This window comes from Crassostrea angulata, chromosome 10 (assembly GCF_025612915.1).
Source record: "Crassostrea angulata isolate pt1a10 chromosome 10, ASM2561291v2, whole genome shotgun sequence".
Taxonomy (NCBI): Eukaryota; Metazoa; Mollusca; class Bivalvia; order Ostreida; family Ostreidae; genus Magallana; species Magallana angulata.
The window spans coordinates 11,970,077-11,994,658 of NC_069120.1; the positions used below are offsets into that span (position 1 = coordinate 11,970,077).

Below are 24,582 nucleotides of genomic sequence, written 5' to 3' on the forward strand. Positions count from 1 at the left end.
ATACAAGGACCGTTTCATATATTCGATCTCAATTTCAACTCAGGTGAATAATTAACCACAGAGAAAATCTAGTTAACGAATTGATTATGTTTTTTATTTGCTCAGACTGTGCTCGAAAACATAAATAAAGCATCTTCACACACATAGCCAGAATGTCCAGCTAAAGCCATATATAGCAGACATAAAAACTGACAAATTAGAATTAAAAAGTAGGTCAAAACGCCTCTTGTCAATTTTTTCAAATATCACTTTATGTCTTTGGCAGTATAATACTTCATTAAAGTTGCAAGAAAATGAGGGGGGGGGGGTGTGGAACTTGAAGAAAAATGCATGAATAGTTATGAATATTTAATGATGTAATGATATGATTTAAAAAATTGTTTTGTCAGGATTTGATATCAATGTGATGAAACTGGGCCATGTTATTCCTCATCTGACATAACAACTGGAATGTTGTTTGTAATCCTGCTAATGTGTTGTTTAGATCACTTAACAAACTGTCCTAAAAATACAAAAATTATTAGATTTACTGATAAAGTAACAATCAACTTAAAATCAATATTCAAACATTTATAAACCATCAAACAAAAATTCTGCTTTTACAAAAACATGTTAATTCTCAGAATTACATATCAGAATACTAGCATAGAGACCATATAGGAATGCTATTTTTTTTTTAAATCTGTATGTCTGCTTATGCAATTACCCTTATAAAACCTCCATTGTGTTAGATGCTCAGCACTGTCATTAAGCTTGAGCCACTAGTTGATTGTATTTATAATATATTTTCCATATATACACAGTGCTTAAATCATTGTTTTAAACATTTTTGAAAACTTGTTTAACTTTATGTCAGATATTTGAGATGCTGAAAATAAAATGTGAGATGAAGAACTATAAACTGACCATTTTTCCATCACTGAAGGACAATGATTTGACCCACGCTATATTTTCTAGATGAGTGGTCAAATCGGCAAGTATGGGGGCAATCTGAGGAAATAGTTCCGCCGCATATCTAAAAAAAAAAAAGTTTTACACATTCAAGAAACCAAAAATGAAAAACACCCAACACTATCATTTCAGAGTCTTTAACACGTACAATGTTACAATTAACCAAATGAAAATCTTCCCCAAAACAATTACCTTTTGAGAATAATGCATATCAAGTAATGCATCTTCACAACAGGCAAGATTCTTGTATTATGCTTAACAGAAACCTAGTGCTAAATGATAATTACATGCATTTAAAATTTTATTTCATGAGTCTTATAAATATTTTGTCAAATATTATAAGAGAACTTGCCTGTGGTACTGTGCTTCAATTTTTACAAAATCGCCTACAAAAGGTTGTTGAAGTCGGGTTTTTAACTGACTTTTGCTGTCAATGATGGATTGCATGTGACCATTTAAACTTTGAATATCCTTTATTCTTTTCTCTGAAAAAAAAAACCCGGCTTATATAATACACCAACATACAAGCATGCTTTTGTAAAAATTATTGAGATCAGAAAACTGAAATAGTTGAAGTAAGATTTTAAGAATTAATAAATCTTTAGTTTGAAGGCTAAAAATAATTGAATGATTTTTCACAAGTCTGCTAAATAAGTTTATATACAATGGATCAACTTTACAAGAAATGTTGCAGGCTATTTTGAAACAACACAATATTGTATCATTTTTCCTTTCACATTTTTACAATAAATATCAACTATATATCGGTATGTCAATCAAGGAATGGTTGAGTACAGCATGAAATCTACCTCTAACAGCAAGGTGGGTGATGTCACTAGTTTCCTTGTCTTGCATTCTCCTTTGGATATCCAGATCAACCTACAAATAAAATATTTTTTTTTAAACTAGGCTGGAAATTTAAACGTCAAGTCAAATATTTATCATATTAAAAAAATTTAATCTTTATTTAAATATTCATGCACATACATTAACTCAGGTGTCTGAATACCATTTATTTACATAAAGTAGAGTGTTTTGGGGTTTTTTGCTCATCCACCAAATTACTTTAATGAAAGTAAACTAAATGTATAAAATGCAAAGTATATTTCCTTGTTTCACAAAAACCAATCTACATCCATTAACATTTCAACTTTCAACTTTCTTTATTGAGTAAGACATACATCTTATTGCATATGAAATTTTTATAAATAATATGTGCAGCACATTGCATGGATTTTCTAACAAATGGTAATAGCAATGAATATGTAATACAGTGATGATAACATTGGATAATGTCAATTCAACACATCAATTTAATTACAATTGTTTTAAAAATAGTATATTAGTCAACATGTAGTTTGAAGGCATGATGCAAGAATTTTCCTAAGTTACAGAGTTCTCTAACATTGTTTACACATAATAGCTGTATAAATTTATACATTGATGGTTTTTTCCAATAGTAATTTTTTATATATTTGGCTCTTAATTGCTGGTATCGTGGACATATTAAGACAAAGTGATATTCATCTTCAATGTCGGATTTACAAAATTCACATATTCTGTTATTTCGCACAATATTTCTGTGGCGTCCACTTTCTATGGATAAATTATGTGAAGACATTCTGATTTTACTGAGTTGTTTTTTGTAAATACAAGGGACGGGTTTCACCAAATAATATTGCAGTGAAAAATGGTCAATAATATTTTTATATAACATACATCTAGATGAACTATTCATATCTGCAAAAAGAGTTTGTACAAAAGTATCAATTATTCTTTGCTTAATAATTAAAAAATGGCTTTTATAACATATTTTGTGTTGGTCAGCCCAGATGTAGCCTAAACCAATTTCAAACAATTTGTCTTTGATATTTGACACCCAGTTTGATACATTTTTCAATTTTTCAACATATACTGGTAATGCGACTGAAAAACAAACAGACCTCTAATCCAAATTGTAAAGCCAGTACCAGTATGTGCTCAAACTATTCAGGGGAAGGTATAATTCAAATCCACTTTAGTAATCTACTATTATTTGTAAACACCATGCTTACATTTTGACTGTACTGCCTTTTTCAATAGGTGAAGTCTAGAATGCAGCAAAGAATGTGTCTACAATTTCCACAAAAATACCACTATAATTTTTTTTTTCCAAAATTGTAGAGTTCTGTAATCATTTTATATCAGGGACGTATATATACCTCCCTGGTTTATATGGAAACTACACCTAAGATTTAGCAGTACCGGTAGTTATTAAGTTTGACTCACCTTTACCTATTTTACATTGTAAAATGAGACACACAATAACTAAATAAACTGTGATGTCTTATTTACAATACATGTATTCCTTAAATTTGTTGATCATATTAGCACTTAAACAGTTTTTCCACACAAAATGAGGAAGAAGGATGAAATATTCAGAGGGTGTTTTGGAAATGCTTAGGTTACTCTCAAAATAATTTGTTAATTTTTATTCTGATCCATCAGCCATTTAAAATAAAGAGCTCCACGTAATATTTTCTGTATCAGGTTCAGGTTAAAGTTTCTATCACATTTTGTTGATAAATACACAAGCCTGTCAATGAAAACAACTAAAATTGATACATGACAAAAAAATTCTAAGATTTCTTCTTTCAATTGTTCCTAGTTGCAGACTGTACCTCCTTGCATAATTTGAGTTGAAGGACCATGGATCTACAGTTCTATCCATACAAAAACTGTTAATTTGTTGTGCACAAAAAGTTGCACACACAGTTTTAGGAACCTAGAAAATTCATTTATAATAGGGAAATGTGAACTCTTTTAAACATGTCAAAATTCTATTCACTGCCTGCACAATTTTTTAACATGATCATTTGGGTGCTTTTTATGTCATTTGTAATAGATAATCTCCATAAACTTTTTCATTTTTAGCTCTGTGTTAATACATGAAAAGAAAGAGGATGTGTTTCAAAACAGAACAAGAGGCCCATTGGCCACATCACTCACCTAAGCAACAATAGCCATAATGAAAATCAGATTCATTAAAAAGAGTCATATATAAAAAAATATCTGGACAATGAAGTAGAATATAAATTTTAAATTAAAAAGATTTTCACAATTTTTTTTTCTTCAGATATTATTACCATAGTATGTTGAAAATTGAGCCACTTTTGAGAATGATTTCAAAGTCATATCCCATAATGAGTATTACAGTTCTCAAGAAGATCTTAAACAAATATCTATAAACCTACATCAAACTTTAAGCCCCTGATGGGGCCCAAAAATTGTCAAGGTTCTAAGAAATTGAGAATCAACAATATGTCATGATGCTTGCATTTTAGTAAAAACATGCATTATAACATTTAAGTTTCAAGAATATTATTTTTTCCTTATGTACAAATTGCCCCTTCCCACATTGTGGCCCCATCTTACCTCCGGGGATCACACTTTGAACAAACTTGAATCTATCCTACCCGAGGATGCTGCCAAACAAGCTACAGCTTTTCTGGTTAATTAGTTTTAGAGAAGAATAATTTTAAAAAGATTATTCTCTATTCTTATGTACATCTGTAAAATTCGACCCCCCCCCCCCACTGAGGCCCAATCCTACCCCCTGGAATCATAATTTGAACAAACGTGTATCTACCCTACATCTACCCTACCTGAGGATGCTTCCATACAAGTTTCAGTTTCATTCTCATTGTAAACATAATCAAACCTGATGCAATTCTCTCTGAATTTTTGATGTTTCTTTCAGCAATGCTATCAAAGCTATGGAAGGCGATGAACTCTTTATCTTATCATCTTTGGTCTAAAAAAGAATAATTTCATCAGTTAACAAATATGCTCTCACTTCTTAACAATTTACAGGTTTGAATGACAAGATAATTATGAGGTTGACCTAGGGTTTACTTGGCACTGTTTGTCCTTATTTTTACTACGAGAAAAAATGTGCATCACCTTCTGAACGTATCCCAACTTTTCAACAATATTCAACACGTTTAAAAGTGGAGAAAGTGCAGAATCCGCATCACTCCAAGGATTAAGTTCTCCAGATTTAGAGAAATTTCTGAGATCCATGTTTGGTTTGTTTGTTGATGTTTTTAAATTTACCTCCTCTACTGAAGAGTGAAGATAAGATCTAACTAAATAGTGAAAATAGCTAAAACTGGTTATGTGAGTATTTTTTTCTTATATTTTTTTTTAATTTGAATGATATTGAACTTTTAATTAATCAAGTATTTTTATTGTAAAAATACCTTTTATGTGGTCTTTATGTAAATAATGTTTATGCTTAATGCAATACGTATATTTCTAAAATACAGTCAAATTTCGTCATTTAGCCTTTTCTTTTGCGGATGAATATTTGGATTTTAAATAACAAGGTTTAAACTGTATTTTTAACTTATACACTTAAAAAGGACCTCAAAGTGTTTTTAAAGTGTAGAAGAAATTATTCTTTTGCACTGAGTTTGAATATGTTGGACTTAACAAAAAGTAATTTTTGAAGGCGCATGTAAATTAATGTGGTGTTGTTCGGTTAATACTGACGTGTGACTAAGATTGCCTGCTTGGTGAAGAAAGAGAGAAGAATAGCCTTTAACGGTCTTAAATATCGTGCGTATATATACTTACAACTATTGTTCTGTTAAAAAATTATAAATGTGTTGATAGATTTTCGATTTGATGAGGACGTTGATGATCAGTATGGCATTTTGACAGCCACTCGTTCTGACATTTATATTGTCAAACTGAGACATTTGATATAGGTACTGTTAAACCACTCAGACCAAGTAGAATGACAGAATTTTTCTCGACATTATCTTCTAAATATATGCACAAGAACTGGCAACTGCTTGTCTGTGATATATCACGATTTAGTTTCCAAAAATAGTAAACAAATTGTTTTATCCAATCCCCCCCCCCCCCCCCCCAGTTTTATATCATATATATAGTGTATTGAAGTTATTCTTGGTCCAGTTGGTAGTTTTTCATATCTCTAATAAGTTGATTGGCTTCAGCAGTAAAACAATTGTAATAGTAGAGAAATTTTATAAAAGTATATGGTTAGATCAAAAACCCAATTACCAGTATTTATCAAGTGAACCATTCCATAATGAAAGAGTTCAGCCACCTCTCTAATTTTATTTTGAAATGTTATGTTGTATGGATAAAATGAATGCTATAAATCTCTACAAAGCAATTAATAATGGATGAGATTTTTTTCTTAATTTCAGGTTCAGGATGTCTGAAAAACAGGACTTGTCACAGAATCCATTCACCGCATTGTTTACCACAGTAGATGCTGCCACACAGTTCAGTGCACAGTCATCAGCAGCCCCAGCCAACACCGCTCAACAAGGTTCGTTAACAACTACCCAGCTAATTATGCTTTGTTAGTGGTGTACAACATTGTACACTTTACTAACAGATAAATATGACTTAAATATACATGTTCTGTCAGGTAAACTGACATGTGGATATAACATTAGCAAACATTGTTTGTTGTGGTATTTCCTTAGATTTGATTGCATCAGTACTATTTTGATTTTTGCAGAGAATGGAGAACAGAGAGAAGATGATACACAACACAAAATGGATATTAATGGGATGATTGAGAAAATATTTCTCATCACATTAGACACTGGTAAAAGATGACCCAAGAAATAAAGATATTCTAAGAATTTTAAAAACATAAAGTCATATAAATACATGTAGTACATTTAAAGATACATGTATTTTTGAATACAAATGATTTATTTTTTTCTTTATTAAATATATATCAATTTAATATAAACCCATTAAATTGATTTTTAGATATTTATCCATATGATGACAGACCATCAAGATGTGTATTTATGTCAGAAATACTAGAGAAACTTGATGGACAGAATTGGTGGGAAATGTCAAATCTAGAACAGGTAAAAACAATGTGAAATCATCCTTGATAATATCAATTTATTCCTATTTTCTCAGCAAAGACATATTTCTCCTTTTTATGTTATTTACTTATGTATTAATAAAGATTAAGATACATGCATGTTCTATTGTTTACCTAAATATGTAGAATACATCTATTTCTCCACTAGTGAGTACAGGAAATTTCTTGTTTTTCCATAATAGGCAGTTTTTGAAAGATTGCTTTTGCCAAACCCAGGAACAGAGGTTGTTAGTTTGACCAAAAAGGACGATCTGCAGTCTGCATCTTTGGCAGGAGAATCCCAAGTTCTCAGATATCTGTATCAGTGTTACAAGAGGCAACAGAAGCTTCTATCTCAGGTAGGTAGATACACATATCTAGTACATGTACATGTAGTTGATTAAAAATTGTTATCTATATATGCATGTGTATTTCATTTGAGTGTTTGAAATATTTTTAAGAATACTATTTAATTGAAATTTTATCATCATAGACTTATGGTGACTCTCTTTATTATAAAATGTCAAATATTGATTTGTGCATTTGAACAGAGGAGTGACCTATCCAGTGAATTAGGAACCTGCCTAAATGTGATTTTGATGAATGCTAGAATCTGTTTACAACAAAGTGAACTTTACCCCTCCCAAAACCCCTACCAACAATTACTGGATCTGTACGATGAGGAAATATGTTTTACTATGGGTAGGAGGAACAAATCTTGCTTTCTTTTACTAAATGGCACATCTTATTTATGTGCATGCATTCAGAAAGTAAACACGTATACATTTTCTTGTTGTATTTTAAGGATCTGATCCTGACCTGCTTTCCCAATTCTTTGATGTACTTGTCCAACAAATTGAGGAAAACGAGGAAGATGGCTCAGTGTCGCAGGTTTTCCAGCCCATTCTACAAATTGTTTTGACCCGCTTGACAAAGGAGCTCTCTCTTCTGAACCCAGGGGTCTTAAAGAACATTGATTTTCTTCACTTCTTTGCAAGAAAAGGGAGTCTAGCACAGGTAAATGCTGTTTATGGATAATTATGTGAAATTTTAGAAATATAAGTAATTTCAATTACCATAAATTGCTTTTTGAGCTTAAAGATACATGTACCTGACTGGATTTTTAAAATTGAAAATTAACATGATTATAAACAGTCTCTTTCCCTTTTGACATTGTACTATATGAAAAATAATTGTTCATCCTTCCTTGCAGGTGTTTCTAGATTTTTCTTCACCCAAAGACTGGAGTAAAGGGAAAGCCTTTGAACAAACTTTGTTAGGTTCTCTGTTCACTCAGAGCTGTATTCCAAAGATGGAGCTTGGTCCCTATGAGTTCTTTGAAAATCCATCAACAAGAACAAAACAAGATATAGAAGCAACAGAATCCAGCATACAACAGGTGTTTTAAAGTGTTAATTATTTCAACAAGCATTTAATGGATTTTAATGCACTTTAATACTTCTATGATAAAAACTTTTTCGAGTTTATTTTAAAGACTTTCAATAAACAGTTTTGTGGTTGATCTTTATTTAAAATTCAAATTTCTCAACGTTAAAATACTAAATGATATTTGTTTTCAGCCTTTGGCTAATATATGTGAAAAGGTTTATCAACTGTTGTTTGCCATCATCAAAATATCCCCGGACCATCGACACAGAGTTCTGCAGTGGTTAGGAAAGTGTATATATGCCAATTTGGGAAGAACAAAAATTTGGTCCTCTCAGATGCCCCAGCTTTTTACACAGATGTATGCGTCTGAGGGATTCTGTCTAAACCTTTGCTCCATTATGTTAAGGCTGTGTAAGCCGTTCTCTGAACCCAGATCAGCAAAGTTACTGAAGATCCAGCCGACCTACTGTAGAATGGTGGCAGGCAATGAGAAAGATGCCAGGGAGAGAGGATTACATGCAGAGGGTGAGTGCTGTAGCTTGATGTCTATCAAGCTTAAATCAACATTATCAATACTGTTCAAATGTAGCAATGGCACACTGATGTATAATTGCTCTCTATTTATAATTTTAGGACTCTCAAAAGAAACATGTCTTATTCCTAACGAAGAAACTCAAAGTCCTCCTACGGAAGAGCACTATAATTTTATCACAGAGTGTTTTTTCTTGACTCATCAGTGTATTCATATGAGCTTTCATACTGTGCATGAAAAATTTCTGAAACTCAATCAAGAACTCCACAGAGTGCAAAGGTTGTATAATGAGGTCAGAGGTCAGGGAAATGATGAAATGGAACCAGTGCGCAGCATAAAAAGACAAATGGAAAAAGGTAAATTATTTCACTGAATTGTGTACTGTAGATTCCTGATTAAATGTATTATGTAATGTAATTGTTGATCAAAATCGTTGTTCACTAAGGTTTGTGTTTGAATGTTGATTAATTTTTACAGGAATGACTCTGTATCTCTGTATGAAAGCAGCACTAACAGAACCGAGACTAGTAGAAATGTCTTTGAACTTTCACTTAGCTACTGCAACATGGCTATCAGAAATAGCAATCAATGAAGACTGCAAGACATTTGAACCTGTAAAATTCCCATTGCCAAAGATAGTGCCATTAATGTTGACTTGTGTGCCTGAATTCATCATGGGGAATGTGACAGATTTCACTTTGTTCCTCCAAAGATTTAAAGAAGATATGTATGAGGTAATGACTTTACAAATGTGTATACAGATTAAACTTGCATAAATCAGCCAATAAAACTCAACATTGAAATGGTAGTTCTTGAGAAAGAGCTACTGTAACACTGCCAATAGGATTTGTGAGACATGCATTTTCTCTGGCATCAATCAAATAAATATTATTGCCTAATATTATGTCATACACCACATCAAATACTTCTACATGTATATCCAAACTACCATATGTCTTGATAAAACTGAGATGATGCAGAGTTTCTATATCCCGTTTATCTATTGATATCTTTTTTTATAGATGGCAGGTGATAAGTTGGAGAACTTTATGACCCTCATCCTAGTGTACATGGGGAGTCCTGAGCGCATGAGAAACCCTCATCTACGAGCTGAACTGGCGGAAACATTGGCTGCCCTCCTTCCTGCTGAGTCAGGCTCATCATCTAAAGGACTCATGTCCTGGTAAACATACAGTACATTGCTATGTAGAAGTACACCTAGTAGTATTTAGTAATAGTAATAGTTGTGTTATAGCACAATGAAATGGACAAGTAAAAGTGGGGCCACCCTAAAAAATCGTTCGGTTGTCCTCTCTGACTCCAGACTATGGATTGTAAATGGAGAATTTGTTTTTCTTTATAAAGATATAGATTAGAAAACTTTCTATTGAAACAAGAAATGGCTATACAACTACCTGGTACATCTGATAAAATAATTGCAGATTGTTGACTGAAATGTTCGAGACAAGATTTTTTTTATTCAGTCAGGAGGGAGGAGTTGAATATAAGTTCTTTATAGGTGGCCTAAACTAAATAAATTGTATTACAAATATTCCGAACTGATCTTTAATAAACAACTGCCCTTGGTTTTGCAGGTTCTCTAGGGAGCAGTTATTTGTGAAGCATCCTCTGATAGAACACCTGGCGGAGAAGCTGTTGAATGTGTTTGTCAGTATAGAGATGACGGGACAGAGCGTGCAATTTGAACAGAAGTTTAACTACAGGAGACCCATGTACATGGTACTGGAGCACATATGGGAGATAGCTGTACATAGAGATTGTATTAAGGTGGGATATATGTTTTTCATTGGATTGGTTGAGTCTACGCATGCAGCAAGATAAATGTTTTATTTGTACTTCAGGTTCAGACAATAAAATCTATGATTAAAAAATGTCTGAAAAATACTTTGACATCTTTTGTTTCAGAAATTGGCAGAGGAAGCTGAAGGAAAAATTGAGGACACAGACCCACCCTTGTTTCTTCGATTTATTAATCTCCTGATAAATGATGCTATATTTCTTTTAGATGAAGCATTTGATGTGAGTACAAGATGAAAGCTTTTAATCTGTTGATACCCTATATAGGGTATACTTCTAAATACTCAGAATTCTTAAACATTTGGAACATATAACAAAAATATTAGAATAATTCATTGCTAAACACGAAAAGTATCTAATTTTTGCTTTGCAACAGTATATGACCCAGATAAAGGACAAGCAGGCTGAGAAGGAGAGAGGGGAATGGAACAGCTTGGAACCACAACAACGTCAGGAGAACGAGAACAGCCTACGTCAGATCACCATGCTGGCGCGCTACCATAACATGATGGGGAACAACACCATCCATGCTCTGGAGATGATAACCAGAGAAATCAAATCTATCTTCTGTCACAAGTCCATGGTGGACAGGATAGCTGGCATGCTCAACTACTTCTTACTCCATCTAGTATGTAATAGCTACACTGGTGAATATCAGATGCTCTAAAGTAAAAGGCTCTGTGTGAGGTAAAAACACATGTATAAACGTTGTACATGCATTTTGTATCAATTGTAGGTGGGGCCTAAACAGAGAAGCTTTAATGTGAAGGACAAGAACGAAATTGAGTTTAAACCACACCAGATGGTGTCTGACATTACACAGATCTATCTCAATCTGGGTGATAATGAGTCTTTTTGTATGGCTGTGTCAGCTGATGGCAGATCTTACTCTTCAGAACTCTTTGTAAAAACAAATAGTGTATTGCAGAAAATTGGAAAATCACCCACCATGATCAGTCAAGTAGATGCACTACGAGATAAGATTGAGGTAAATGTACATGTATTCAAGAGATACACATAATAATTATACAAATAATGCATAAATAATACTTTGTGGTTTTTATCTTCTGATAATGAAAATATCATTGTTATTGTCAAATGCTACTAAAATTTGTCAATTGTTTATGAAACAATTCAGTTTTTTAAAGATAAAATAAAAAATAAAATTGATTTTGGACTTGTTCTTACTTACATGTACATGTACGTATATTAGGAATTTTTGTTAAACTTTATTAATATTTCAGGTTCTCCGAGTGAAACAAGCAGCAGAAGACGAGTTGCTGTATGCTGATGCACCTGAGGAATTCCTGGACCCCATCATGGGCACGCTTATGAGAGACCCTGTTCTTTTACCCTCCTCCAAAAACATTGTAGACAGGGCAGTGATAGCAAGACATATTTTAAGGTATAGAGGTTGTATTGATATGTTTAACAATTTAAATATATATACCAACAAAACCTAAAATCATCTCTTTGAAAAAAGATGGAGATTACATTAGTATATGTATATTTACTTTATTTAATAGTTGCCTGTGAGTAGATTTAGAGAGATTGCTCTCTTCTATATCCACTCAGTTCATGAAACTCTTGTATCCAACTACACATTCATATTTTTACAAAGAAATGTAAACTTTTAGAATTACTTTACCTGTAGTGTTTTATAGTTGCATTGACTCATTTTAATAGTATAAATACATGCATTGTGATATATATTCTACATATAAGTCAATGTAAGACAGATATTTGAAAGCATTTTCATGATTATAAGACATTACACTGTGCAGAGATTTTGTATGTGATGTAAATTTCTTTTCAAGTGATCAGACGGACCCTTTCAATAGATCCCCTCTTTCTTTGGACATGGTCACACCAGATGTGGAGTTAAAAACAAAAATAGAAAAATGGATTCAGGAGAAAAAGGCATCCTCATGACAACAGTGAATAATAACATTTTAATTTTAATGGTGAATGAGATTATGCTTTTATAAACAGAGATGTATTTTTTCATTGTTAGATTCTTAGGAGTAACAGAAATATCAATGTTTTGTTTGTTAAATTTGTCTTGTAAAGTAAAACCCAGGCTCCATTAGTGACTACTGTTGTGCAAAAAAGGAAGTAGGTATTTGTTGAAGTTTGAAATCATTTTTGAGTTCAAATTGCTGTTGTAATGAACCTGTTGCCGTGGTTTTATTTCCAGCTTATAGTCTGTGATACCACAAAAAAACCCAATAAAAAGTATATTGAAGTGCAAGCTTTTCAATAAAATTTGTTATTTTGAAAGACTTTGTATTTTCATACTTTTGAAACTTTGACAATTTTTTTGCAGACAACGTATAAGTCTGCATAGTTAAGCCTCCACTGTTTGTTGCTTTTTAATCAAAGGCATTTTCTATAATTTTTTTGTTGCGTAACATTATTTTACAAAATATCATGTAATAATGAATTATTAATTGTTGAATTGAGTTATACCCCACATGTCTTAATTGAAGGTATAGTTCGCTTAGTGTATGATATTGCTGACATGATACAACATTTCTTGGTTTTAAAGGCAGTTACTGACAATCTGAGTGAAAGAGTCTTCAATGTTTAAATAAATACCGGTAGTTATTCATTCTGATAAAGACCTGTAGACAAATTTTGTATATTTTACAATGTAGAAGAGTTGTACTATTTCAAAAGTTGCCAAGCTTCCTGGCTCTTAATGATAAATCTATATAAAAAAAATTATGTCTTTGTTCAATGTCAATTCTGTTCATAGGAAGCATAACTTTGATCCTGGCATTTAGAGTAATACTTAAACATGTTTCTTTATTGTTTGAAATGAATATTTGGCATAGAATGATACATTTTTCAAGAAAGAAAATCAGTCAGAATTGAATGCTAAATAACAATTTTTTATCTAATGATTCAATACTGAATTGAGGAGAATGATGCGGCATTGCATAAATGTTATACTATTGTCTGCTGTGATATCAACTCTTGTAATTACCATAGCTTATACTAGTAATTTACAGCTCTTTTTCAGTTTCTATTTTTCATCTACTTGATACTGTGAGTTAAGTATGAACTATGAAAATATTGTTACTATGTATCAGTACACTATTTTAAGAGGAATAGCTAATGCTTCCATATGTTAAAAAAATTGGCTAGATGTAAATCAAAGGCGTGTTTGACATAGCGGGTGCTCGAAACCGCTCATAAAAAAATCCATAATACATGTAATTACAACACAAATTGCAAGCGTTCGCGAGCATCCGCTGTGTCGAACACGCCTCAGTATGATGGAAGTCTGACGTCATTTTCCCTCGCAATTTCGTTTTCTTGGGTAGATTAGTCACGAAAATAATTTATGAAGAGAACCACAAACTTCAAAGATTTAAAAGAAACAATCCTTCAAAAAATGCAAACGTTATTAAAGATATTTGAATCAGTGTTGAAAACATTCTTTTCCATTTGTGAAAGTAGTTATATCATTATCAGCTGACAAGGAACACGTACAAACGACTCTTACCAGTTTGTTTTCGGATCTTGAATAGCAGTATACTACCTTGAAATACTCGGATGGTCTAAATATTAATATTATATTATATGTATTGGGAATTTCGTGTTCATATAGCCACTGACAGCCAAATCTAGGATAATGAGTCAATTTTAGCATATCTTATAAATTCATGAAAATTGAAATAACGATTGCTTACTTTATATACTTTTTGTGGTTCAATGAGCGAGAAAGTTAGTGATAAGTTCATCGGTTATTATTGTTCATTTACAAAAGTATATACTATACTTTCACGTTAAATGGGCATGGTCACGATTTTGGTCAAAAATTATTTTTTCGATTTTAATGTTTATAATGCTTCAGAAAGGCATTTTTAATAGGCAACCCAAATTTGAGTGACATTTTTTGAGTTATAAGCGAGTTACAGAGCTTGAAATTCCTCGCTATGTAAACAAAGCTTTTGTTTCATTTTGAATGTTGAAGTGAAAATTCCAGTTTTAGACCTAAAATGAATGTGTCAATCGTTAGGAACTGTTTATTTATGCTTAAAATGAATAAGAATTTTGACAAACCATCTTGAAAAAGATTATTGGTATATTGAACATATGTAAACAAAAACAGGGCACGAGCCTTGTTTACATGACGAAGAATTGTGAGCCCTGCATCTCGCTAAAAACTCATCGACGGCCACCCAAATTTCACTTGATCATTAGAAATGCATTCATAAAGCATTGTAAATAATAAAAACAGGAAAATAAAATTTGACCAAAATTGTGACCATGCCCCTTTAAATACCGAAATCTGATTGGTATAGACGCAGTTTTAATTCGTTCTATTACCCTCAGCGTTGGCAACGGGTAACGCAACGAATTGTATATTATCCGCGTACGGTTCGCCGTAGAATTCTCGTAATTCTTAAAGAGTCAGTTATGTGTTCTTTAGAATTAAGACATTCAGTATAATAAGATAAATAGTCCTGTTTTTTTTAGGGTAACAGTTGAAATTGACTCCCGTCGAAAACCATTGTCAACCTCTGCATCGCGTCGGTTGACAACGGTTTTCTTGGGGTGTCAATTTCAACTGTTACCCTCCAAAACAGGCTTTATTTGTATAGGGTTATCATTGTTCACTTACAAAAGCAACTTTATCCTAAGTTTCAGTCACAGAACCGAGGAAAATGATTTCAAAGAGCTTTGTTTTATTCGAAAAATAGTATGGATATAATAACTGAAAATTTGAGCATCTGAAGTCGTAGAACTGACGGTTCTGGCTTGTCTCAGACGGCATTGATGACATCATATGGGCGTGGCCGCCATCAGCTGGAGGTATTCTATGATGAAGCGGACGTACTGACCCAGCGCTGCCAAGGCGACCGTCGTCCTGTGGCAAAGACAGCCGTGGCTCAGGGGACGTTCCTCACGCTTCCTGCGACTTTTCACTCCATCTCGAAGCTCTGCAAAACGAGCAAGAAACCGCCATTAGATTCATATATAACTTATTATCCTAGGCACGGACATTAATCTGCTGGAAAAATTACGTTGATTTTATGTAGACCAACTTTTTACGTTATTACAATAGGTCAGCTTCACAAGAATTTAATTCAAGTAGAGCAGCAGATTCAATAAAATGCAAATTCAAATGTAGTCACTGTATCAAACTTTGTTCACTACTGATTGTCACAAACACAGTAGATACAACAGGGACGACACAATTATAGGCTAGTTGAGTCTCAATCATTCTACTCCAGGATTAAAGTAACACTAGAATTACTCGCACGGAATCCGATGACCACTAATTTACTCTCACGATCCCTTTACACAAGATTTGTCATGAAATAGCTCGATTTTGAATAAATTTACGGCTTTTTTGATGTCTCTCATACATTATGTATCCTAGACCATGATCAGGCAATGAAGTCACACAAAGCAACTATCATTTAACTCTTTTTCTTTTATCTTAAACGCATTGAGATATCATAGTTTAATAATTATTGACATTTACTGAATTAGAAATAACCTCAAGAATGAAACATATTAAAGATTATTCGCACAAAATTCTGAAACAAGTGAATTTTTCTTTGGTATGTTTGGATTTTTTTGTGTGTGAATTTTTTCACTCGCATAACCCAAACAACGGCTCTACAGGTTTACCAACCAGCATTTGCTAACAGGTTAAATACAGGGTCGCCAAGAAAACAACAATGTCGCTTTCAAATTGGTTGCAGAACATCTTGAAAATCTTTATTAAACAGTCTCAATGGTTATATGTAACCCAAACAAGTTATCTTTAAGAAGTTGACAACCGTAAACATTTGAAAAAAGGCCAAGCTTGATATAAATTTACTAGATTGACATTACAAAAAATTCAATACACCTTAACTGACGGAATTATTTCCCCTTGTCTTCTTTCATCTCGTTGACCTCAGGGTTAAAATACCTTTATGGCAAAAGATCTACCGTTTTCCCAATTAAGTTTTGGTTAGTCTATGATCCAATTCCACTTTTTTTATTTTTTTAAAGCACCCCAGCTATTTTCGTCTCAGTTTGGGTGGTTTCATATATTCGACCAAGAGTACTGTACTCAACTGTACATGCATAATTATGAAAATGTTAATTAAGAAGATCTAAACCTCATGCTTATGGCATGGATTCCTCTCCCAGCATCATGGACAGCAAAAGCCGGAGGCTGATAAATATCACAGTGATCCCATATGGACCTAAAATTGCCTAAAAGGATGAAAATTCAACCAGGGATAGCTATCTGTTTCAATGACTGACCCATCCACTATCTCAGCCCATGCACCTCCTTCGCAGTTTCTATCAGATTTCTTAGTTGCAGGTTCATAAATGGGGCATCGATGAGCTTAGATTCCCTCCAGGAGATTCATTTGTCGGGATCAATTAAGACAAACTAACTGTATATGACAAAGTGTTTGGTTTTGCCCAGGTCAGTTAGACAAACGACGTAGAAAATTTGGCTGTTTTTTGACTTTGTATTCATTGTTTAGCAGTTCAAACAATGCTTCTCTGATTACCGATTGTTGTCGTATCTTTCTTTTCTAATGATCAGCTGTACAAATTCCACGCGAAACTAAAACAACCGGTTTACGAGACAAACCCTTTAATAATTCCGAATTTATTGATGCCAAATTGCAATAATAACCGTATTGCGTGCTCTGTTATTAATGCATTTTTCACTAAACGTCAACATGTAGACTGTTATTAGCTGAGATTGACGACTTACAGTCAACTTTGAAATCTTAGAACTGTAGTTTGTTTATGACTTCATTAGGACCGGGACTCTTTAAAGATCTAAATACTCATCAAAGCCATTACGGAGCATTTCAGACCTTACACACCACGTTAGAATTCTTAATCACAGAATCGGTTAGAATGCCTAATGAAAACTGACGTCTTTTGCAATCCCAGTCTCCTATTTTTAAAAGGTGTGTTTTTCCTGAGAATGAACAGGCGATGCTTTGCAGCGCAGCTATTCCTAATCATAAATTCACAGCTAGTATTAACAAAGACAGTGTTCAAGCTATGTAATGTTATTAAAATTGATTATTTTGAAACCAAGAACGGAACACGTTAGAGGTATTTGAAATTCGAGTAGAATTTTCATCGCTGCTTTGTACTAGTATGTTCCGGTGGTTTGACTTTTATTTTTATTGAAATTAAAATTTATTATTCATGTTTAATGTATGTATATATGTTACATTAACGTTTGTATAATTCAAAGAAATCCCAACTACAGCATCCCAATCAATTTTGAATTCGTTGAACTCTTTGAAATATGAAACATATATCGTTTAATTAACGACGTGTTGTGTTTCAAGTTTCTACTTGCCCACTTCTTTCTCATCTTTTTTTATTTATTAATCAATGCTATGAAATTATATCTATGGGAATGATATATGATACATCGACCTTTTGTATATACTACCATCAGTCTCTGATTGTGTGGGCGATTACTAAAAGAAGCATTTTATCAAAATTGAGACTTAGTGATCAGTATTTCCTTTCTTCCATTCTTATTGCAGACAACCTACAATATCAGGGATGTGTAAAACTTTTTGTATTTCAACTTACTGACTTCGGACTCGAAGACTAGTTCACCCCTGTAGCACCCAAAAACTTCATCCTGCCAACTGAGGATAGGTTCCAACCAATCAGAGGTGAAGAACTCGCGGTATCCAAGGATACCACACAAGGCCGCTGGTAAACAAATCAACTCATACAATACAGTCAAAGATTTGTTATGGAATATTTATGGCTGAATAAAGAGAAATGTAAACCAAAAAGGACAGTTCCTCGATGTATCGAGTGAATACAAAAATGAATGAATCAAACTTGCACCAGTCGAAGAATTATTGTTTAGTTATATTCGTATGTTGAAGAGCAACAAAAGTAAAGGATTTTAATTTTTAATTTTTGGCATTGATTTTATCATGTCATGAAGTACCTTGCTCCATAAAAAGGTCTTGCTTTCGTTGTGGAAACCCGTTTTTCGCTATGATAACAGCTTCATTCAACATATTTTTACAAATCTGTTCCTGCAACTCTTTGATTGACTTTTGGCGCTTGAGAAGATTTTTCATCAACATTTGTGCGTAGCATCCAAACTGGAATAGCAAAGATAACCAGTTTCTAATGTCACCGGAAAGCATCGATGCGTTAGGAGTTGACAGTACATTCATAATTATAGCTCATCGAATAATATGAGTCATTTCACTTTAATATGTTTTAATGTAATAATGTGTATGATGTTCTTTAGGTGAGTGCAAGGTTATTTAGGTTTATAAACGGGTTCAATTATAGTTAAATTGTGCATTTAGCTAAATGATCCCTTTTGTACGCAATCAAAGTAATGGTTCTTGTATAAAAACAATGTAATACCTGGGTGCCGATTTCAAGGTAAAATACTTGGTGCGAGAGCGAGTAAGCGCTGTATCCAGGTGACGTCATAAAGTCCCAGCATTCGTCTGATATTTTGCATTGCTCCTTTGATTTCTTCCTGGAACACATAGAGAACAAAAACAAAAGTTTTAAGTCAACGCCTAAACACTTCATCAAACAGCCATCAAACTGAAAATCTATTTTGTAACATTGTGAAACTCAGATAGATTTTGACGACATTTTAATGGACACGTGGCTTCAACCATCGGAAGCAATCACAGAATTCAGATTTTATGTATGGCGGATTTTGATCAGAATGGCGACGAAAGAATGTTAAAAGGATTACCACTGAAGCCTAATTCTGGTCATGGACCGCTTCTCCAATGCAACAGGATAACAGTGACACGCGTAATTTTATCGCTGATCCCATGATTTCACTTTATAACCACGGTCGCTGATTTCATTAACTCAAAGAAGCACTGCCATAAAAATTAATTGACTTAACGGAAACCAAAGCTTTGGTCATCAAACCTATTCAACAATGCTTTTTCGCTATCATAGAGTATTGCATGAGGTATTTTTCTTTGGTGTCTTTCATCGCACCTTACAGAGAAGTGAAAGTTTTAAGAAACTTGCAAATGCTTTAATGGATAAATGACACTAAAAGAAAAATATTTTAGTGAAGAAAAGAGATGAATAACGCGATGAGATCTGACAAATCAAATCACATATTTTGTAATTTTATCGTATCTAAAACCATTAAAACAGAAACACTATATATAGGACTTTCGTTTTGTTTAAATTTTGCATGTAAACCATTAGTAAAGGTCCACTTAAATCATGCATCTTTTTAAAATTCATAATTGTATTATATTTTGGCACCTGGGTGACTGAAAAATCTTTCAGGTTGCTTTTTTGTATTATATTCTTAAATATTTAATACATTCAGGGGTTTTTTCTTGATATTTCATGAAGGCTTAACTACACACTGACAAGCATACGGACCCTGTTCCAAAGAACTCCGCCAGACAGTCGTCCGATTTCTGCTCCCGTAACGATTCTCCCTCCTTGTACCGCCATACTTTAACTTCCGGACCCATATCACGACTGGGGTAATCCATTTCCCAAAATCCGCCTTGTATCAGTGGACCTATTTCTGTGAAGAATTGAATTTTCGAGTTAAAAGACCAAACAGCTAAATTATTATGACGTATTGCTTCACCTTATTGGGATAACGGTTCGAGTCCCATCGGTTGTAACACAATTCTTAACAACAATCCCTTAGCTTCAGAACTGTACTTCTATGTGGAGATTTATGGCTTAGTTCCGTGCTTACAAAAACAGTGACAATATTTCCCGTAAAACTAGATTTCAGCAACTAAGATCAGAAACTTTTTTATCTGTTCTCCTCGTCATCAGATCAAGCGTTCTTTGTCGTTGACCAAACATACAACGTTGCATGCGTGAATGTATCTTTACGGAGTCAAAGGAACAAAAGTAAGTGGTCTATAACTTCCTCATGTACCAATAACGGCACATGAGTGTTTTTTCTTGAATTAAATTCCAGTATGACAATTATGTAAATTTATTTTTGATTTTACAGTTATCAGCTGATAGTTTTGTCTACATGATGTTTTAAATCTAAAGTTAAAACTGATTACATGATAGTTTGTTATGTAATAATTATTAACTTTAGATTGAAAATCAGTAAAAGGCAATAAGATATAAGCATTAAACATGGTTAATTGCCAAATTAATAGTATCACTGGGGATGGACTATTACTGTTTTGCAATGCGTTTGTCCACACAGAAACCCGACAGTGTATTCCGTAACGATTTTATCCAATGATGAATACAATCTATGTTGCATGATCTCCCCTTAAAGAGTTGTTCTTAAAATTAATGTCCATAAAGGAGAAATAGTGCACCTAGCATACGATCTGGCCTACAGTTTATTTACAACAGTCATTAACCTTTTAATATTTCATTACATTTAGTTTAGATAGAAATATAGAAATTCAACCTTCCTTGCTTCAAGAGTCCTAATTGACATCGATTAAATTTCCAGGTTTCATTTTATGCAAAATTCATGAGAATGCATTGGAAAAAATGCCAAGTTTAATATATAGCAGATTTAATTTTAATTTTTATTTGCGGTTTTGAAGTGTTGAATATACACATCAGAAATACACAGCTATATTCGATGGCATGGAATTGTCTGTGAACACATGAATGCAATTAATACCGTCGTATGGTAGTACAATATAAACACTTTTCTGAATATTATTTCATGAGAAAAATCTTCAAAACTATTTACACAGAGATCTGTTTATTTCATTTTTCTGTGTCCATTCCCTAAATTTATGGTTATTGACCTGTGCAGTATTAATAGTTTTTAAATCAGTAGCTTAGTCTTGACACTTTTTAGAGAAACAATTTATTTTCAGAAAAGGGCAAACTCTTTTCTTTTTGCTCAGAAATATAGATGTCCGTAAAATAAAATAAAGTAATAGGAAATGTATTGATTGATTAGGTCTACCACAAAGTACATGTATATACTGGCATACCTTCATAGTACTGTGGGGTGAACGTTGCTATATATGGTAACGCCTCATCGCTGACCAGACCCGCCACCTTCTGCAGTCTCTCAATCCTCGATATCGTTGGAGCAGAAATCCCCGTCCCTTTTGATGGATGGGATTTCAGGTGTTGCAGCAGAACTTTAAATTGGCCTGCAGAATAAGATGCTTGTATTTCTAATGACTAATTCCGTAACTGATTCACAACTGCGCCTACCCCCCCCCCCCCCCAAAAAAAAAGTTACCTTTACTATGGTTACTTAGATAAAATCTGTTAATAGTTGCATACATGAAAGTTTAATATTTTCAATTTGTTCTGATGGGAGTAAGGTAAAAAAAAAAAACAAGACTTTTAAAATTAATTTTACAACAAGCACTTTATAAAAAAAGGGTGTAATTTAAATGAGAATTTAATTGCTGTATACAAGGAGGACTCGGTTCCCCCGGAGAAACTCAAACCGTTCGAATCGAGTGGTTATGGTGTTGTGGGAGTACTTTACCCCTCAAGGCCGACACAGGAAACCAAGATTTTATATATCCTAGAATCAGATTAATGTGTTTCGATTTTTATCGTTATGTTTATGTTAAAGCGGGCAAAACTTTGGTCCCAGTGATTGTCAACTCTTTTTTTTTTGAATTTTTTGATCTCTGTGATCATAACATCACCTCCAATAAACTAATCCGTTTAATGTTGGTAGATCGTATTGTTTTCATAATTGTATAGATTGTATTCGCATGGTTCTTCTAGTGAAACGATGCGTTACAAAACACTACAAGATTTAAATGCAATCAAATCAAGACCTAACAGCTTTAATTAATTCTAAAGACAATATGAATTATTTGATTTCTGGAGTTTGAACAAACACAGCGAGAAGTCTGGATTTTTACATGAATAATTTGTTACCAAAATAGCAAATATATCAATGTGCATGGTATATTATATGTACACCAATTTAATATTTTTTACAGTTATTGCTATTTTCACTTTGATTTTAATTAAGAAGCACAAATGCTTGTCAAAATAAGTCGTTATGAAGTTGATAGTTTTTGTCCTTTGTCATGGAAACGATGAAAAGTTAACAGGAATTTTTGCCTTTAACAATATTTATACATAGCCGTATTAAATTTTAATAATATTGATAAAACTTGAAAAATGGTTGACTTAAAAAAAGTGTAAAATAAAGATAATTTACAAGGTGTGAAAAGGTCAATATTTCCAAGGTTACTGATTAAAGTCACTAACCTTCTATCATCCGGGTTCCAATAACGGCGTCAAGATTCAGGTTTTGATGTTCCTGGTGAAAAAAATTCAGCGCAAATTCAATTGCATCTAGAGTCTTTGTCAAAAGCACCAAAGAGTCGTTCGCATTGGAAACAAGCGATGCTGAGGAAACCGCCGAAATCAGCAGGACCCATTCAAAGAACGCCGCCAAATATCTCATCTTCGTCGCTTTCTCTATTTCACGTTATTTCTTTTGGTTCTGTGGAGAGCCATCACTATTTTGATTTTAATAATCTCTGATAAAGCGTAGGTTTCCATCGCGCCCTGTCATTGGTCGCCTTTATTACAATGATACAGGCGTACAGGGGTCTTTGCGCACAGGTACACGTAACAGGATCACACCCATTGTAGTCTTAATAATTGTCTTGCTCATATCAAATTGTCCGTTAAATATTAACGTTAAACAAGTGGGGGAAGTGCTTTGATGGCATTTTTAAGTTTTGGTTTGGGAATTAGCTACCTAACATTCAATAAAGTGATCGTGTTCAGTTTTTAGTCGTGACTCTTATATATTTCGTAAGGTATATGAATAGCCGTTTATCACACGTTTACAACAATCAAAACGGACTACACTATTAACATATATTGGTATCTGGAGAAAATACAACTATCATCGATGTTATTCATGAAACAATATACATCGCTCGATATTTGCTGGACTTGAAGGATGCATTGATAGACATGACTTAGTACAGAGATGGGTCGACGGAACCTCACCAATAACATATGGAAAAGTTGGCAGCTAACTGCTGGTACTTATCGCTGATATTAGTATCAAAAGCGAAGTACCTGGGGACAAAGAAGGATGCAAAAGGTGCAAAATATGTGTAATACTTAAAAAAAAATCACTTTATATTCAAAGGATCTATAAATTGTGGCGTACTCTAAAACCTGGCCTTGCCTGGCCTCAAAATGGGCCTGAACTCACTTTTGGCCTCAAATTTGGCCTGGTCCCAAATTTTAGCCCTGCCCCAAAGTTGACCACTTCAGAACTTGTTGGCCTCAAATTAAATTTTCCTCACATTTGCAAAGAGATCATTGAATTTTTTAATGTTTAAGAGATAATCATGGAAATTTCCATTTGTAAACTGGTTCATAACATCAAATTTCTATATCTGTGTAATGCACTTTAAAATGACCAGCTTGCTTACATTATCTGTCAACACCAATCAAACCCAAATTTCCCTCTCCATCAGAAATTAGCCGCTCTGTCGCTCATCAACTTTATTGTGGGCATACTCTAAAACCTGGCCTGGCCTGGTCCCATTGGCCTGGCCTGGCCTGGCCTCAAAGTTGGTATGGCCTCACTTTTGGCCTTAAAATTGGCCTGGTCCCAAATTTTGGCCTGGCCTCAAATTTTGGCCTGGCCCCTAATTTGGCCTTTTCAAAAAAATTTGGCCTCAAATTTTTCTCTCTTTTTTTTTTTTTTTTTTTTTTTTTTTACATTTAGTTTGAATATTTATTGATTTCTTTTAGAAATTAAAAATTCAATGCTCTATTAATGTTTAAGGAATAATCATTTGAAAAAATATATGTGACAAGTGACCGATTGTTCAAGTTTAATTAGTTTTATCCATGTCTAAACACACAAAAATTACCAATGACATTCATGTACAGCACTGCTCTTACTACTATTGTTAAGGAATAGATTATGCCAATACCAAAGCCATTTGCTTTAAAACTAAAAGCCCCCCCCCCCAATCTCCCATTTAAAAGTTAAACATCATCTTAA

General features: G+C 33.4%; 3 protein-coding genes across 3 annotated transcripts; 1 reads left to right on the plus strand and 2 right to left on the minus strand.

Moving 5' to 3' along the window:
- Positions 1-333: 333 nt before the first annotated feature.
- On the minus strand, positions 334-5,058 carry LOC128167305 (HAUS augmin-like complex subunit 2). Its single transcript, XM_052832946.1, has 6 exons — positions 4,894-5,058; positions 4,652-4,744; positions 1,761-1,830; positions 1,304-1,436; positions 907-1,015; positions 334-502 (listed from the first exon to the last, which is right to left on the minus strand). Exons 1-6 carry the CDS (start codon positions 5,011-5,013, stop codon positions 386-388), a joined length of 642 nt encoding a protein of 213 aa, XP_052688906.1. The 5' UTR covers positions 5,014-5,058; the 3' UTR covers positions 334-385.
- Positions 5,059-5,327: 269 nt separating this feature from the next.
- Positions 5,328-12,870, plus strand: LOC128167284 (ubiquitin conjugation factor E4 A-like). The gene is made up of 18 exons (XM_052832902.1): positions 5,328-5,550; positions 6,171-6,295; positions 6,491-6,580; positions 6,751-6,854; positions 7,057-7,212; positions 7,405-7,555; positions 7,659-7,870; positions 8,067-8,252; positions 8,434-8,767; positions 8,876-9,130; positions 9,252-9,508; positions 9,797-9,957; positions 10,370-10,562; positions 10,701-10,814; positions 10,969-11,220; positions 11,329-11,580; positions 11,837-11,997; positions 12,410-12,870. Exons 2-18 carry the CDS (start codon positions 6,178-6,180, stop codon positions 12,522-12,524), a joined length of 3,111 nt encoding a protein of 1,036 aa, XP_052688862.1. The 5' UTR covers positions 5,328-5,550; positions 6,171-6,177; the 3' UTR covers positions 12,525-12,870.
- Positions 12,871-15,272: 2,402 nt separating this feature from the next.
- Positions 15,273-23,116, minus strand: LOC128166959 (UPF0764 protein C16orf89 homolog). Its single transcript, XM_052832434.1, has 7 exons — positions 22,812-23,116; positions 21,557-21,721; positions 19,995-20,145; positions 18,990-19,107; positions 18,556-18,715; positions 18,183-18,308; positions 15,273-15,544 (listed from the first exon to the last, which is right to left on the minus strand). The coding sequence occupies exons 1-7, from the start codon at positions 23,008-23,010 to the stop codon at positions 15,387-15,389; spliced, it is 1,077 nt and encodes a 358-aa protein (XP_052688394.1). The 5' UTR covers positions 23,011-23,116; the 3' UTR covers positions 15,273-15,386.
- Between the last annotated feature and the right edge of the window lie 1,466 nt (positions 23,117-24,582).

Bases quoted from the DNA above. Each gene is read 5' to 3' on its own strand.
- LOC128167305 (XM_052832946.1), bottom strand. From the start codon at position 5,013: ATGGATCTCAGAAATTTCTCTAAATCTGGAGAACTTAATCCTTGGAGT. The intron at 1,016-1,303 runs GCAAGTTCTCTT...TTTTTTTTTTAG, and splicing joins ATTGAAGCACAGTACCACAG to ATATGCGGCGGAACTATTTC. The intron at 503-906 runs GTCAGTTTATAG...TTGTATTTTTAG, and splicing joins CCTTCAGTGATGGAAAAATG to GACAGTTTGTTAAGTGATCT.
- LOC128167284 (XM_052832902.1), top strand. From the start codon at position 6,178: ATGTCTGAAAAACAGGACTTGTCACAGAATCCATTCACCGCATTGTTT. The intron at 8,253-8,433 runs GTGTTTTAAAGT...ATTTGTTTTCAG, and splicing joins CAGAATCCAGCATACAACAG to CCTTTGGCTAATATATGTGA. The intron at 9,131-9,251 runs GTAAATTATTTC...TAATTTTTACAG, and splicing joins AAAAAGACAAATGGAAAAAG to GAATGACTCTGTATCTCTGT.
- LOC128166959 (XM_052832434.1), bottom strand. From the start codon at position 23,010: ATGAGATATTTGGCGGCGTTCTTTGAATGGGTCCTGCTGATTTCGGCG. The intron at 21,722-22,811 runs GTTAGTGACTTT...CTTATTCTGCAG, and splicing joins TGGAACCCGGATGATAGAAG to GCCAATTTAAAGTTCTGCTG. The intron at 15,545-18,182 runs GTAAGTTGAAAT...CTCGTTTTGCAG, and splicing joins AGTCTTCGAGTCCGAAGTCA to AGCTTCGAGATGGAGTGAAA.